Source organism: Nilaparvata lugens, chromosome X, assembly GCF_014356525.2.
Source record: "Nilaparvata lugens isolate BPH chromosome X, ASM1435652v1, whole genome shotgun sequence".
NCBI classification, from domain to species: Eukaryota; Metazoa; Arthropoda; class Insecta; order Hemiptera; family Delphacidae; genus Nilaparvata; species Nilaparvata lugens.
The window spans coordinates 99,268,071-99,286,101 of record NC_052518.1 but is presented as its reverse complement, the minus strand read 5'-3'; the positions used below and the strand labels follow the sequence as shown (position 1 = coordinate 99,286,101).

The 18,031-nt window shown below is 34.0% G+C and overlaps 1 protein-coding gene across 2 annotated transcripts in view; it reads left to right on the top strand.

Annotated features, from left to right (window-relative positions):
* LOC111043244 (LIM domain kinase 1) overlaps positions 1-18,031 on the top strand; it is a 65,044-nt gene that overhangs the window by 29,544 nt on the left and 17,469 nt on the right. For both annotated transcript variants that reach the window (XM_022328147.2, XM_022328148.2), the window contains 2 exons: positions 7,926-8,058; positions 10,656-10,891. In XM_022328147.2, coding sequence (XP_022183839.2) covers positions 7,926-8,058; positions 10,656-10,891 — 369 coding nt within the window. The remainder of the gene's footprint in view (positions 1-7,925; positions 8,059-10,655; positions 10,892-18,031) is intronic.

Here is an 18,031-nt window from a genome sequence, read left to right as displayed (position 1 = left end):
TTTTAATTTCCAAAAATAATAAATTCTTTTTGAAATGTATGAATTCAGGGCTACTTTAAAAAAAAAACATTTATTTTTATAACCTGACGATGGTGTGATCACCGAAACTAGTAGTTACGTTACAATTTGTATTCTTGTTTTTTAATATTTTAACAATTTTAAAGGGTACTGTAATTCTATTTTATAAATTCTCTTTATATTGCAGTAAATTTTATATTGTATTTTAAATATTTTATTTGATTGCCTGTTCATATTTTAAAGGAAATAGAATTTATTACTGTATAATAATTATTTCAAATATCCAATGAAATAGAATTTATTTATTCTTCTAAGCGAGTCATTTTCATGCTCGCAAAATGTTGCAAATTCTTCCAGTTCGGCTTCGTCTAATAGCGGAAATGCATACCAGACATTGATGAATCATGATAACGAGTTTTCATATCAATCAATTATTTTCGACTCAACTGGTATGACAAATTCAATTGTGGTATATTGGTTTTCTATAGCAGTGTATGTTGGATCTCGAATATAATACTTGAAAAAAATTATGCTAATTATTTCAACTATTTGAAATATGCAACAATATTTTTATTCTACAGATTGAAATTACTGAGACACTGCAATCATTCAAATGCCAATGTATTAATTATTATTATTAAACGAAAATCCAAAATAAATTCTGTAATTCAAAATAATAGTAATTCTAATTACTATTATAATAATTATTATTCTAATTCACCCCGAAGACTTCTGCTACTGCAAATATTGACAACAGGGTAAACAGCTAGATAGAAATTCGATGAGCGCTACTATTCAAAAATTTTTATAGCGCTACTATAAAAATTTGTCTATATTTTCAGTAGCAGATGTCTTCGGGGTGAATTAGAATAATAATTATTATATTAGTAATTAGAATTACAGCATTTAATTTGAATTTCGTTTAATAATAATATTTTTATTTTACTATCACACATTTTGTCAACATATTGTTGACACAATATGATCTAAAAGAATTATTATATTCAAAATCATTTTATTTGTTAGAAACTAAATTTAATACCAAAAATTTCATACTAAATCACTCACGACATAATGAAGTTTACTAAATAGAGAGATACGGGTCGCCAGAGAGAGACAGTTTAGGGTTCAGCTTGTTGTCTTGCCGATCATATACCGGGTGAGCCAGAATATTGGGAACTTTTAAAAAAGCCATAAAGCATTAGTGGGAAGGGAAAAAATTATTTTCAAAATGTGATGATTCAAACTAATGTGAAGTTCAAAGTGCAAAGGCTAAAAATAAACTTTCTACTCGTGATATTTTTCAAAGTATTTCGATTTGTATATCATCAAGCTATCAAAATGAAAAAGTTTTCTCGGGAAAACATTTTTTTCTGATCATTACTTTTTGAGATATGAGCGCCTAAAGTTTAAATTTTTGGGACAGAACATTTCAAATTCGGTGAGAGATAAATCCATGAGATTTATAGGATAGATCTAAAAATATAATGGTATTGTTGATCTAGTAAAACAAAAAAATTCTGAAAATATCAATTTTTAAGATAGTTATTCAATTTACTAAAAATAACTTTTAGTTGAGTTATTTTTGGTTAATTGAATAACCTTTTCAAAAAATGATATTTTCAGAATTTTCTGGTTTTAATAGATCAACAATACCATGAAGAATCCATCCTCTAAATCTCATGAATTTATATGTTACCGAATTTGAAACGCTCTGTCCCAAAGATTCAAACTTCAGGCGCTCATATCTCTAAAAGTAATGATCGAAAAAAATGTTTGCCTGGGAAAACTTGTCATTTTGATAGCTTGATGATATACAAATCGAAATACTTCGAAAAATACCACGAGTAGAAAGTTTATTTTTAGCCTTTGCCCAGCCCTAGGAATTATTGATAACATCTATCACTTTCTGACAATTACTTCATTTAGAGGCTTCCTCCTGAACGAATACATTGTTCAAATCTGTGTTGATGACTCCTCATTGATCGCTGCAACATCTCACCTGGGATATTGCGGATTTCATTTTGAATTCTTCTTTAATTTTCAATTAATTCAAAATTAATGATCAAATTGTGAGCGAAATCCACACTACACGGCATTCAATGGCAACTGTGCGAGTGAGTATTGTTTGTTAACCGTGTAATCTCACGATTAGGTTGCGTTTCCTGGTCCCATGAATCCCCAGATATGTCCACCTGAAATATTAACAATATCCCAGCTGAAATGTTGCAGCAATCGTTCAGGAATATCAACACAGATTTCAAGAGTGTATTCGTGCAGGAGGAAGCCATCTTACTGAAGTAATTGTCAAAAAGTGATAGATGTTATTAATAATTCTCAAATGGCAAGTCTTGAACTTTGCAATAGTTTGAAAAAATCTCTTTTGCCCTTCTCACTTTTGTTTCATGGCCTTTTTAAAAATTTCTGTTATACTGGGTCACCCAGTATTGTTGGATAATAAACTGTGGCTTTGTTAATAAATTAATTGTCGTAATGATAATATGTCCTATATTGGGTACACAGGTGATATGTAGAAACTTTGCAATGCATTTTAAATAGTAGGTACAGTGTACAAAATGCGTGGCTGAATGGGTAGCGGCATAGAGAAACGATAGCATAAGTAGATATCCCATGGTATAGGGAATTTATGTCGCAACTTTTACTGTTATCCCAAGCCGATAGTTCACGTAGTTCTTTCCTATGCAGCTGTGTGACGCTGGTAGTCTCTCAAATTGTGCCGTTCATACACTATCACTCCAACAAAACAGTAAAAATTGACAATAATCGACAGTAATCGGCTTGAGATAACAGTAAAAGTTGCGACATAAATTCCCTATACCATGGGATATCTACTTACGCTACTTACTTTCTCTATGGTAGCGCCTAATGTGTTAATTATTGTGAAATAAGGGTCACCTTGTTAAATTATGGTGTTCAAAACTTTTCAACAATAAAATTTATCAAGTTTATGATTATAATCGATTGCAATGCGCTTTAAAATCACTTCCAGATGAAGCTAATCATTTAGTTTGTATATTCACTCACCTGTATATTCCTCCTCATCACTCTAGCACTTATTAGATTCATATCACTCTAGTGGTGCGAACAGAATGAGTAAGTCGTGGTGAAGATCGATGTCACTCAACAGCTGTGGAATTATAAAAATATTTGGAGTAATTGATGTATTCTTATTTATCTCTTTCCTGTATAGTGCTACTTGTAATATAAATATAAAGAAAATAAAAATCTCAGTACCTTTTTTTAAAATATTTTATCACAACATGTTTCGGTCATTTTTCATGTTCATCACTTGAAAATGGCATAAATGACCGAAACATGTGAAAAAATATTTTAAAAAAAGGTACTGAGATTTTTATTTTCTTTATATTTAATTGATGTAAATGTAGGGTGATTATAAAAGGACTTTACAACTTTGAAAGCACAAAAATACTTATTTAAATTACTACAGAATTGAGAAAATTTGTCATTTTGTTACAAAACACTTCAAGTTTGAGGTGTGGGTGTTATTTTGGTTGGATGTGACAGCCGTTAATGTGACATACATCCCACCGGTAATAGATTTCTTGCCACACTCGTACCAGCATATCAGGCGTAACTTGTGCAACCGCAGCGATCCGAATGTGATCCGATTTCAGAGATCATTAAGATTGTCTGGTAGAGACGGAACATAAATCTTATCCTTAATGAAACCCCACAGGAAGAAATGCATCGGAGTTAAATCCGGTGAGCGGGATGGCCATGCAATTGGCCCTGCACGATTAATCCAGCAAAGTTGAAAGCGAATGTCTAGAAAATCCCAAACTTCTCCGTGGAAATGAGGTGGTGCACCGTCATGCTGAACAAGATGAGCAAGTTCCCTTTTACTTTCAATCCTTCAAAATACTTCTCCGTGGAAATGAGGTGGTGCACCGTCATGCTGAACAAGATGAGCAAGTTCCCTTTTACTTTCAATCCTTCAAAATACTTTCAAACCGTCATGCTGGACAACATGAACAAGTTCCCTTTTACTTTCAATCTTAATGATCTCCGAAATCGGATCACATTCGGATCGCTGCGGTTGCACAATTTACGCCTGATATGCTGGTACGAGTGTGACAAGAAATCGATTATCGGTGGGATGTATGTCGCATTACCAACGGCTGTCACATCAAACCAAAGTAACACCCACAACTTAAACTTGAAGTGTTTTGTAACAAAATGGCACCTTTCTCAATTCTGTAATTTCAATAAATATTTATGTGCTTTCAAAGTTGTAAAGTCCTTTTATAATCACTCTGTATAATGTATTATTAATAATTATATAATACGGTGTATTATTGATGTCGAAGAGCACTAGCGACCTAACCGTTCTGTACGTACCCTTAGATTCATATAAGTACCATATTTTTAATTATTTGGTGGTTTGTTATGTCCAGTCATTAGCCTATCTTCTTCCGCCTTATTACTCGTTATCACTCTTTCACAAGTTTCAGGTTCACATCTTCCTCTGGAAAAATCATTTTCCAGCATTTCTTTCAGTAAAACCTTTTTTTTTCTTGAATTGTAACTTTGGAAAGTTGGGATTTTCCGACGTGGCAGTCTGAAAGAACATTTTCAGCTAGTTATCACACAATGAGTCTATTGATTACAAGCTACAATCTGATGACTATAGTGAGGTCCACGTTGTAATGGCAGTGGAGAAAGATAGGAGAACAACGTTGCCGATATCACATCATCATTATCATCCAGCTCATACTAGACTTAAAATACTTATATTAAATAAGTTGTCTGGAATAAATTGAAATTGAAATTGATAATCTTGTCTTGTCAATGCCTTCTATAGATGGTAGCTGATACAGGTTTATTGATGTAATATTAACTGTTCATTCTAGTTTAAATTAATCAATTATATTTTATTAAAACAAAATCTTATATTTTTCAATAATTTCATAATGAATTTTCATAGTTAAGATGAAATATTTTTTAAAATTAATTCTACATTGTTAAAAGACGATCTGGCAACAGAGCAAAGCGAGAAAGAGATAGTGCTATCCGCTTTGTTGAATGATAGACAAGGATAGCAATACCATTGCTAATCAAACACTGCCATTATAACGTGGACCTCACTATAACAACTATACTCCGTGCAAATCTTCTTCAGACTTGGAGGTGTTTGCGGTGCAGAGAAATGGAGGGAGATCAGCCAATTGCAGTGATTGATTGAGTCATAGGTGGAAGCGTAGTTGTCAATTTGTCGATTAGAGTCACTCGAGACTGTGATTGCAGTGAGGAAAAACTTCCTAAGTTTAACATGAGCGCTTGAATACTCACTGGAAATATTAGAGAACGCTGGCCGGTTCACAACGGCAACATAGCCGCCGTTGTATCCCTGCCGTTGTATGCCTTCTCTGCTGCGCATGTCCATCCTAAGTCCGAAGTTTATTTGAACGGAGTATTTATTTTATTTATATTTTCTACAAAGAAACACTGATTGGCAGAGAAAAACTAAGGATACTCCTTGTACTATTTCTCTCCCAAATTTAAATAACATTTTTAAAGTCCAAAATAGGGTTATGATTTCACTTTACTAAAATTTAGTCCATTTTCACTCAAAAACAACGAAAACTAAGATTTTTAAATTTTGACGGTTGAAAACAGAATAAAAAACAAAAATATCATTAGTTCTACATTTTGCTAAAATTCAGTTAAAATAATCAAGTCAGTTTTATAGACATTAGGTAAAATTCTTGAGCGAAGATTTTACAGCTGACTTGAATCCTAGAATTAGCAATTGCTAGCTTTTATTCAATCGACCCAAAGATTATATTCCAATTATTTTCACTTATTAATTGGATTTCATTATCTTGTAAATGTGTATTTTGTTTCTAGTTTTTTCTCTTGATGATAAAATATTGTATATTTGCATGTGGTTTTGTAGAGTTTGGAATGTATTGTTGAACAATAATGGGCTTGCTCTTATCGACTATCGTATTGAGATCCACGTTATAAAGTCAGTTGAAAAGATAGGACTACAGGGTTGCCGATTCTCTGCGTTACCACTGCCTTCTATAGTAGATAGCTGTGATTCAAGCTATCTGATCTGGCATTAATATATAATATATTGTTAATAATGATCAGTTCTATTTTAAATATATTATATTCGTCAGGAAAATATGTTTTCTCTACCACTTTAATAATTAAGTTTCATAATTGAGACGAATTATTTTGATAGTTAATCATATTCCTTCATATCGCACAAACAATTTGTTGGTGAAAGATAGATCTTTGTCTAATGACAGAGAAAAGGATAGCAATTTAGGGTTTCTGTTGAATTTGTTAGATGCTGACTTTATAACCTGAATATCACTAAAGGTACATTATCCATTCATTAAGGCTGTGCAAAGGCTAAAAATAAACTTTCTACTGGTGATATTTTTCAAAGTTTTTCGATTTGTATATCATCAAGCTATCAAAATGAAAAAGTTTTCTCAGGAAAACATATTTTTACTATCATTACTTTTTGAGATATGAGCGCCTAAAGTTTAGCATTTTGGGACAGAAAATTTCAAATTCGGTTAGAGATAAATCCATCAGATTTAGAGGATAGATTCTTCATGGTATTTTTGATCTAATAAAACAAAATTTTTCTAAAAATATCAATATTTGAGAAAGTTATTCAATTTACCAAAAATAACCCTACAAAAATTTATTTTTGGTCATTTTTTGTAAATTGAATAACTTTCTCAAAAATTGATATTTTTTATTTTATAAGATCAACAATACAATGAAGAATCTATCCTCTAAATCTCATGGTTTTATCTCTTACCCAAATTGAAATGTTCTGTCCCAAAATGCTAAACTTTAGGCGCTCATATCTCAAAAAGTAATGATAGTAAAAAAATGTTTTCCTGAGAAAACTTTCTCATTTTGATAGTTTGATGATATACAAATCGAAAAACTTTGAAAAATATCACCAGTAGAAAGTTTTTTAGCCTTTGAACAGCCTTAACATTTTCGAATAGGTGAAATAAAATCGATGTTGTCAGTTCAACATAATTTATTTCCAAACTCAAGTTGCAATGCACTAAGGCATCTTCTTCAGTAGTCTTTCTGGTTAGACTTCTTTCTTCTAACCAAATCATCATCATCTTCAGCTAACCAAAAATACCACTGACGATGATGTCTTAAGTGCATTGAAACTTGAGTTTGGCTCAAATAAAATTAGTGGAACTGACATTATCGTTTTATTTCACCTATTCAAAAATGCTAATGAATAGATAATGTACCTTAAGTGATATTCAGGTTATAAAGTCAGCATCCGATTAACAGATTCAACAGAAACCCCCAGTTTGCTATTCTTTTCTCTATCATTGGACAATGAGCTATCCTTCACCAACCTTAGTGCATTGAAACTTGAGTTTGGCTCAAATAAATTGTGTGGAACTGACAATAACGCATTTATTTCACTTTAATATGGAGAAATTCCACGATATCTCTGTTCATAGTGTGAATTTTTGAATAGTATTTCCTTTTATTGAGTCAAGTATAATCTGAACAATATGTTCCATGATATACATTCAATAGAGATATATACGTTTCAACAATATATTTTTATGAGATTTTGGATAGAATAGAAAATAGAGAACAATTGAATAGTTCATGCCAGTTGTTTGAATGCCTTTTCAGCTTGTGTCATTTAATCATGGAATTTATATATTTTATTTTTTTATACTTTGAAAACAATATTCTAATGAACAATGTTGCAATGAACAATTAAATAATTCATGAAAATCGTTTTGAATGCCTATATTTCACTACTCAGCTTGTGTCATATTTAATCATGGAATGTATATATTTTATTTTTTGTACTTAAAAACAATATTCTAATAAACAATGTTGCTTTGCAGGTTAGATGTGAACAATGATTTAATGTCTCTTCACATCGGAGACAGAATTCTGGAAGTGAATGGAACGCCAGTCAAGGATCAATCTATTGATAACATAGAAAATCTCATCCGATACTCAGATTCAGTGCTCCAGGTGATTTTAAATTTTCCTTTTGAATTATTAATTCATCAATTGTTCATGCTTGGTTGTTTCAAATCAACCTAAATCAAATCAAATTTAATTTATTCAGTGAGTTGCATAAAAAAGACAAGCTTCGCAACATTGAATCGCCACAATCAATAATAAAACACAGAATATATAATAGTGCAAGGAGGAGACGTCAAAAACAACACTGCCTCTAGGAGCACTCCGTGGAAGAAATCAATTTCAGTTAATTTAAAGGAAATTTTTATACAGATGGAATTAAATAGAGAATGCATTTATTCAAATGCTAATTAATATATAGGCTAATTATTATTTAACGAAAATGCTAAATAAATGCTGTAAATCACCCCGAAGACTTCTGCTACTGCAGACATTGACAACAGGGTTAACAGCTAGATGGAAATTCGATGAGAACTACTATCCAAAAATTAGTTGCCAGCCCGGGAATCGAACCCGGTACCTCCCAATTGCCAGTCAGGAATGCTTACCCTTACACCAAACTGACAATCTCTATTTTTGGATAGTAGTTCTCATCGAATTTCCATCTAGCTGTTAACCCTGTGTCAATGTCTGCAGTAGCAGAAGTCTTCGGGGTGATTTACAGCATTTATTTTGGAAATTTTTATTTTGTAATAATTCTATGATATTTAATTTTATTCCCTCAAGACATCCACACACTCATCCACTGTGTATGGCGCTCTTTTTAACAGAACTTCCCTTATCCTTCCGATCATCTTTGGGATATTGGAGAAATCTTTATTGCAAAGACATATAATTTATGTTACAAATGACAATGATTCATAAAATCCATTTCAAGAATTACATTTTATTTCGAATGATAAAGTCAATATTATCATAGTCAAAGTCATGGTACAGTTATCAAAGTCAATTATCATCAAAGTCATGATACAGTCAATTCCAAGTTGGAAATGAATATTTGATAGATAATTGTTGTCTCTTGATCATTGTTTGAGATTGGTACTTAAAAGAATAATAATACATTCGTTTTGAACAGTCTAACTAGACTGTAGTGTCCTCAAAAATAGTTGAAAACCAATTATTAACTTGCAGATGAATAATAACATAGAGAAGCAATAGCGTAAACAACAAACTTACGCTATTGTTTCTCTATGATAATACATTGTTGATGTCAATGCCACTATATTTGTTCAAAATCTTCAGTTCAGCTGAGGATAATTTCAGCTGTAATTTAAATTGATTTTGAACAAATATCAATGTCTTATTCTTTCAATTATGGAGAAATACCGCAACATCTCTTCTCATACAATCAAATTATGAGTAGTACTTGTTTAAGGCTCGTATTACATCTAGCAACCAGCCTCGGCTACCAGTGGTTCTTTAGAGAGAAACCATTGGCGGTTGTGTATAAAGCACGCTGGGGCACCACAAATGGTTGCTGGACTGGCGATGAGCGGAATGAGCGCAATCTTTACTTTACTTGTTTGTCATATGAAACTGCATGAAGGGAGCAACGCTCCCGCAGTATATGACACGTCAAAGTAGTAATCTAATATATTATTACTATCCTTCATCTTTCAACAAAACAGTCAAGAGATCACAACAGATTTCACATAACATACATTAATCAAACATCAACCAACAAGGAAGTCCGCTAATCTGTAAGGACACAATACAGTAAGGAATTCCCTGAGTGTTTTTTTGAACTCCTTCAAAAAGTGCCTCCCAACTGATATCACATGAGTCATTAAGGCTCGTACTGGAATTTGTCTATGAGCCTTTCCATGTCTGCAATACATTAATAAATGTATTCTACTTGGTCCAATTATTGAAGAAATTATTTGTAATTTGTGTGCTTTCAATGGCAAATGTGGTCAGTGAATAGTAGATGAATAAATGTCAATGAAATGTATTCTACTTTGTTCAATTATTGAAGAAATGATTTGTGTGTTTTAAATGGCAAATGAGAAAGTAATAAATGTGGTCAGTGGACAGTAGATGAATAAATGTCAATGAAATGTATTCCACGTTGTGCAATTGTGAAGAAATCATTTGTAATTTGTGTTTTTTTTGGGGGGGGGATTATATTTGAGATGAATATTTTAACAATCGAGCATGATCCGGACGTATTGAGCCGGCGAATGAATAATTATAAATTAAATGTATTCCATTCTGTTAAATTTGTGAAGAAATTGTTTGTAACTTGTGTTTTTTGGAGAAAATTAATGGATTTGAGATGAATGAATATTTTTCCATTCTGTTAAATTTGTGAAGAGATTATTTGTAACTTGTGTTTTTTGGAGAAAATTAATGGATTTGAGATGAATTAATATTTTTGCTAACAATCGAGCATGATCCGGACGCATTGAGCCGGCGAATGAATAAATATAAACAAAATGTATTCCACTGTTCAATTCGTGTTTTTTATGGCAAATAAATGAATTTTAATTTGAAATTAACGACTATTTCAGCTAACAATCGAACATGATCCGGACGTATTGAGCCGGCGAATGAATAAAAATAAATAAAATGTATTCCACTCTTTTCAATTCGTGTTTTTTATGGCAAATAAATGAATTTTAATTTGAAATTAACGACTATTTCAGCTAACAATCGAACATGATCCGGACGCATTGAGCCGGCGAAGACCTGGCTTTGCACCTGCAGCTGTAATTGCACCCAAATCAGCTGCGACCGATGTAGCTGATAAAGAAAGGAAAGAGCTGTTCAAGCGAAGAGATGAAGGTTACATCAGTGGCGGGTATGGGTCACGCTGCTCCAGGCAGTTGAGGCGTGGCAGGGACAAGGAGAGATCATCCTCCACTTCTCGTCTCTTGGAAGGGTTAGTTTCTCACTGTTTATATGTTAGTTTGTCAAGTTCTCAATTCGTCAGGTACCTATTTGAACATTTTTAGAGATACTGAAACAAATGAGAAGTTGAGCAGTTTAGTTCGTAAAGTTTCACGGTATCAAGTTTTCATTGCAGGCTGATGCATAGTTAGTGGAACCTTAGACCAGTTATAGAATAGACACGCTGGGAAGTCTAGTCTCTGAAGCCAACATCTACTGCCATATCGCCCCATCGTGACGTCAGCATCGGATAGAAAACTTTCAGATTGTGTCTATTTCAGATGGAAGTAAATTATTATTAATGAAGATGGTAAACTCCCGCTGCGCTCCCGTTTAAATAGACACAATCTGCTATGGAAAAACATGTAAGCAAACTCTACAGAAGAGTTTTCTATGGAAAAAATGTAAGCAAACTCTACAGAAAAGTTTTCTATCCGATGCTGACGTCACGATGGAGCGATATGGCAGTAGATGTTGGCTTCATCGACTTTCAGTATGAATATACAATGGGGCGTGTCTATTCTATAAATGGTCTAAGAGTAGAACACCTTGCACACTAGTGAAAGGTCTCAGTTTGTCGAGATCTCAGTTCATCAAGTACCTATTTTGAAAATTTCTTGAGGGACTGAGACAAGTGGGAAGTTGAGCATTTCAGTTCTTCAAGTTGCACGGCGTCAAGTATTCATTACAAACTGATGCACAGTTAGTGGAACTCCTTGCACACTAGTGGAATTATCTCAGTTTGTCGAGATCTCAGTTCATTGAGTGCCTAGTTTGAACATTTCTTGAGATACTGAGACAAGATAAGATAAGATAAGATATTTTTTTTATTGCCAATAAACATATACAGTGCAGTAATAGGCAAAAGTCACAATACAAACAGTACAATAAAATAACATAATCATATCACTGGCGGAAATCACAATACAAACAAAAGATTACCAAGTGACAATACAACCAACAACTGAATCAACCGAATACAATCAAACAATAAAACAAAACTAACTAAAACACTCAACACTGTACCACAAGTGTAACATTATCACAATATGCTTAGTTTATGAAAAATTCTTATACAAACTCTACTCTGCTAGACATTAATAACAATATCACCTCCAAGAAACTCTTGCACTGTATAGAAGGACTTAGATGTAACCCACTTGCTAACGACCATCCTGAAACGACCAACTGGAAGCGCTCTAATTTCTAGCGGCAGCCTGTTGAATAGTTTTATTTGCTGGAAATAATGGCTTTTGTATGTTTTCCTCAGTCGAACGTGAGGCACTGTTAAATTCTCCCTATTCCTAGTATTGAAATTGTGGGTATTTGACTGGGTATCAAAACTGGAAATTTTTTGTCTCACCTGTAACAGATTTTGATAAATGAAAATCAAAACTCACACAAGTGGGGAGTTGAGCCGTTCAGCTTATCAAGTTTCTCGGCTTCAAATTTTCGTTGCAGGTTGTTATCTACAATGTTGGCCGTCACTTTTTGGGGATTTGTGAGAATGGGTTAGGGAGAACTTAGTTAGGGTACAACCACACTGAAAGCGGAGCGGTGCGGAGCGTGGCGTGGCGTCAAGGAGCGTCGTGAACAATATCATGTTAAGTAATGGGCTAAAACACACTGGAAGCGTCTACTCACAGAGCGGAGCGTGGCGTCAAACTTTGGAACAAGCTGGTTTGTTTTTTGGAGCGTCTACAAGCGGAGCCTCAAAGCGTCAAAGTGCGAGTACCCTACTAATGTAAATACTAGTAGCCTACTCTTGTACATAATAATATGCACACTTGTTCTACTACATTTTCCCACCATCTAGTATACTAGTATATTTAATGTTTGCCCAAATTCCCCTGTAATGTGAATTATCTGATTATTCAAAAGAGAAAACCCATCTATTGCACTTTGAAATTAAAAGTAAGGCTATTCTAATCCATTTCATTTATATTTCTGTGAAATTTTGAAAATTCATCAATATTCTCTCACCATTTAGTAAATTTTTTGGAGAAAATTGGTTCCTATTTTTTCCCCTTGCTGTAAACACTGAGTCTTAGCTAATATCCAATATTTTAGATATTACTTTAGATAGAATAAATACTAAGTAATTATTCTCACAAAGTAATGTCCGTGCAAATTTAGACAACGCCATTTTCTAGGTTCTTGACGCTTGACGCTTCCTGTATGTATCATGAACGCTCTGACCACTCCACGCCACGCTCCACTTTCAGTGTGTTTTTACCCTTAGTGGAAGGGTCTCAGTTTGTCGTGATGTCAGTTCATCAAGTACTTATTTTGGACATTTCTTGAGATACTGAGACAAGAAAAAATAGGAAGTTGAGAATTTCAGTTCTTCAAGTCGCACGGCGTCAAGTTTTCATTGCAGGCTGATGCACAGTTAGTGGAACACTGTGCACACTATTGACAGGGTATCAGTTTGTCGAGATCTCAGTTCATCAAGTACCTATTTTTAACATTTCTTGAGATACTGATGCAAGTGGGAAGTTGAGCCGTTCAGTTCGTAAAGTCTCACGGCATTAAGTTTCCATTGAAATTTTAGGTTTAGGTAATTTTAAGTTTCCATATGAATTGGCGACACTGGCGCACTATGCCAGACTTCCCCTTTGGGTAAAGATGAACCTAACCTAAGAAAAAATCCAACCTAACCTAACAAACCTAACCTAAGGTTAAAGGTCAAGGTCAACCTAACCTAACATAATCTAAAAACCTAAAAAACACAGTTAGTGGAACACTTTGCACACTAGTGAAAGGGTCTCGGTTTGTCGAGATCTCAGTTCATTAAGTGCCTATCTTGGACATTTCTTGAGATACTGAGACAAGTGGGAAGTTGAGCCGTTCAGTTCGTCAAGTTTCAAGACATCAAGATTTCATTGCAGGCTGAACACCACACAGTTAGCGGAATACCTTGCACATTAGTGGAAGTGTCTCAGTTTGTCGAGGTCCTAGTTTATCAAGTGCCTATTTTGGACACTTCTAGAGATACTGAGACAAGTGGGAAGTTGAGCCTTTCAGTTCGTCAAGTTTCAAGACATGAAGTTTTCATTGCAGGCAGAACACCACACAGTTTTCGGAATACCTTGCACACTAGTGGAAGTGTCTCAGTTTGTCGAGATCTCAGTTCATTGAGTGCCTAGTTTGGACACTTCTAGAGATACTGAGACAAGTGGGAAGTTGAGCCGTTCAGTACGTCAAGTTTCAAGACATCAAGTTTCCATTGCAGGCTGAACACCACACAGTTTGCGGAATACCTTGCACACTAGTGGAAGTGTCTCAGTTTGTCGAGGTCCTAGTTTATCAAGTGCCTATTTTGGACACTTCTAGAGATACTGAGACAAGTGGGAAGTTGAGCAGTTCAGTTCGTAAAGTCTCAAGGAATCAATTTTTTGTTGACATTGTTGCACGCTTGTTAGGAATTAGGGAGGATGTTCAAATACCTATGTCTAAAATGTCCAAGACGTTTTGGCATCAAAACAAGTCTAAAAGTACCTATTTTGTCATATCTTGAGATACTGATACAAATGGGAAGTTGTGCCATTCAGTGCGTCAAACTTCATTACATCAAATTCTTGTTGCAGGCTGATATATCCTTTAAGTAGAGTAAATGCTGCAGGGCAAAATATTCAGATATTTTTCTCCCAATTAGTATTAGTTTCTTTGATCTGTCGATACTCTATGTATAGTAGTTTCTTTTCTCTCTTTTGTTAACATATTTATTAATCTTACTATAGTTTCTTTAGTTTTTCAAACCTCTTGTTCTACTTCTTTTGCTTACCGTAGTTGTTTTTCACCTTTTTTGTAATTTTTTGTTTTTATTTTCCTTAGGCTCACGATCAGACGAAAGTCTTGTGAGCCATTTGATTCTTTTTATATTTTTATTATTTATACAAATTATTTCGTGTTTTTTTCAATTGTTGTGAAAGTGAAGAAGAATCAATAAATTATTCTTTCTTTATCCGGCGCTACAGCCCTAGGTGAGCTCTGGCCTCCTTCACAACACGCCTCCATTCTTCCCTGTTCATGGCTCTTTCCTTCCATCCTCTCACCCCCATCTTTCTCAGGTCATCCATCACTTGGTCCACCCACCTGTTCCTTGGCCTACCTTTCTTTCGTCTGCTGTGCAACTTGCTATTAAAAACTATTTTCGGCATTCTATCCTCACTCATCCTCATCACATGCCCCAACCACCTTATTCTTTGGGCCTTAATGAAGCGTACTTTATTTTCTCCTTTTATTAATGCTTCTATTTCTTCATTTTTTTTTATTCGCCATTGCTGCTCATTAACCTGAACGGGACCGTAAATTTTTCTTAGTATGGATCTTTCAAAGATTTTTAACGCATTTTCGTCAGCCATATTCATCACCCAAGTTTCTGTCGCATATGTTGCCACTGGACGCACCAATGTTTTATATATTGTTATCTTGGTGCTCCTGCCGACCAACTTACTATTAAATAATCTAACATTGGCATAGTAGGCCCTATTAGCTGCTTGAATCCTTTTTTTTATATAAGCATTATTACCTGTGGCATTTATTGGGCATCCTAGATACTTGAAGTTCTCTACACCTGCAAACTTTTTGTTATTGACGTAGATATTTCTTGGTACTCTGGACTTGACTGCTGACACACACAGATATTTACTCTTGTTCTCATTTACAACCAGTCCGACTTTTTGTGCTTCAATTTCCAGGATTTTATAAACTTCTTTCAAGCATGCCACACTTCTAGCCATTATTACCACGTCATCCGCATATGCACATACTTGATGCATCTTGTTGAATATGGTACCTCTCTGATCCACCCTTTCAATAGCTTTCTGGAGAGCAATGTCGAACAGTACTGCTGAGAGCCCATCACCCTGCTTTTTACACCAGCATTAAAATGAAAGCTTCTGCTCAGCCTATTTCCCATCTTCACTTTGGCTGTAGTAGCAGCCATTATCAATTTTATTTAATAAAAGAAAGAGTACTTTTGGAAAATATAATAATTGATAAAATATAACAGTTGTTATTTAACTGATGTTAAAAAACACTATAAACAAGTCAGCATATTGTCATTTCAAAACAAAAACCAAAACCTCAAACTCCCCTTTTACATTTGAAACATCAATAAACATTACTATTTGAAAAACCTCTAATCCCTTCCAGCATATTGCAATTTCAAAGCAAAATCCTAACCTATCTTTCCACCTTTGAAATATCAAAAAGCATAATTCTACCTGGACCCTAGCCCTTTCTAGCAAATTGCAATTTTAAAGCAAAAACCTAACCCAACCTCATGGAACATTATTAAATATATAATCCAAAAAAACCTAACCACTAACCCCTAACCCCTTCACATTTAATAATTTAGATTTCAAAGCAGAATCCTAACCCCCTAACCTATCCTTTCACATTTGAAACATCAAAAAACATAACTCCAACTGCACCCTAGCCCCTTCTAGCATATTGCAATTTCAAAGCAAAAACCTAACCTATCCTAATAACACATTATTAAATATAACCTAAATAAAACCTAACCTCTAACCCTTTCACATTAAATACTTTAGATTTATTCGTCATCTTTAGAACAAAACATAAACATGTGGTTCATTTCATGAACATGTTCACAAACATGTGGTTCAAAGCAAAATCCTAACCCCCTAACCTATCCTTTTACCTTTGAAACATCAAAAAACATAACTCTACCTAGACCCTAGCCCCTTCTAGCATATTGCAATTTCAAAGCAAAAACCTAACCTATTTTAATAAAACATTATTAAATATAACCCAAATAAAAACTAACCCCTAACTCTTTCACATTTGTTGAACGATAGACAAGGATAGCAACACCATTGCAAATCGTACACTAAATTATTATTATTGTTATTAAAAAATATTAAATGATACACTTTCAATAAATTATTATTATTATTATTAAAAAATATTAAATGATACACTGTTCGATACAACGTTGGGCGTCTCGTGTTAGGTATTAGTAAGAATGGGTTAGGGAGAAATTAGTTGAAGGTTAGGTTAGAGAAAGGTTCAAGATAATACAAGCTCTTATTTTATTTATTTATTTGTTGATACAATTACAAATAATATGAATATGATCGAGATAGAACAACATATTTTGATATACCGAAAAAAGTGGGAAGTTATGCCATTCACTTAGTCAAGTTACACGTCATCAATCTCTCGTAGCAGGCTGACACACAGAACTCAGTCAGCTACAACGTTGGCAGTCACTTGTTAATAGTATATTTCGCACCTAGGGCCGAAAATGAGACTTTTCCGGCTCGAAATCGGTTTTCAAGTCCGAGGCCGTAGGCCGAGGACTAGAAAAGATTGAGAGCCGGATAAACATCTTTGCCCATGGTGAGAACGTTATTTTTCGCCACACAGAAAAATAAACAATATAAATATGAGAATAATTGTTTATTAGGCACTTTCGAAAGCAAAACAGGAAGGCCATAGCTCTAGCAAATCTGAGGTAATCTGAATATTAGGAAATTGTCCAAGTATTTTTAATTCTGATTTGTCTAAATAACCTAAAAGATTATGTTCAATTATGTAAGAGGTTGAGTTTATACTTTCTATTCTTCCAAATGACAATAAGATGATATTATTATAAATGTTTTGATTCTTGAATAATAAACACAAATAATGAAGTTTTTTGATCAGCTGTTTTAGCACACTTGAAATTTGGCCAATCTGAATGTCAACGTCAACAATGCTTGTTGTCATTGACTTCGGAAGTTTAGGTTAGAAGTTCTATCCTACTCTGAAAATCGAATTTGAATAGTTTATAATATATATCTTATCTGTATTTTATTCATCCAAATAAATGATTGTATCTTATTGCAGAATACTTATTCAATTCTAGAAGCATAAACTGATTCCGTTTCATAAACCATTTTGTAAACACGTTCACATCAAATCAGAATCAGCTGACTTCAAGGTTATTTTACAGCCCTAGGGCCGTAAAACTTTTACCGGCCTGGTCAGAAAACAATCATTTTCGGCCTCCATATGACGCACGAAAACCAGCTCATTACATCCAAGTGGGGCGAAAAATACGTTTTCATTAGTCAAACAAACAAGCAAATCTTGACGTACTGGAGTTGTCTACCCGGTT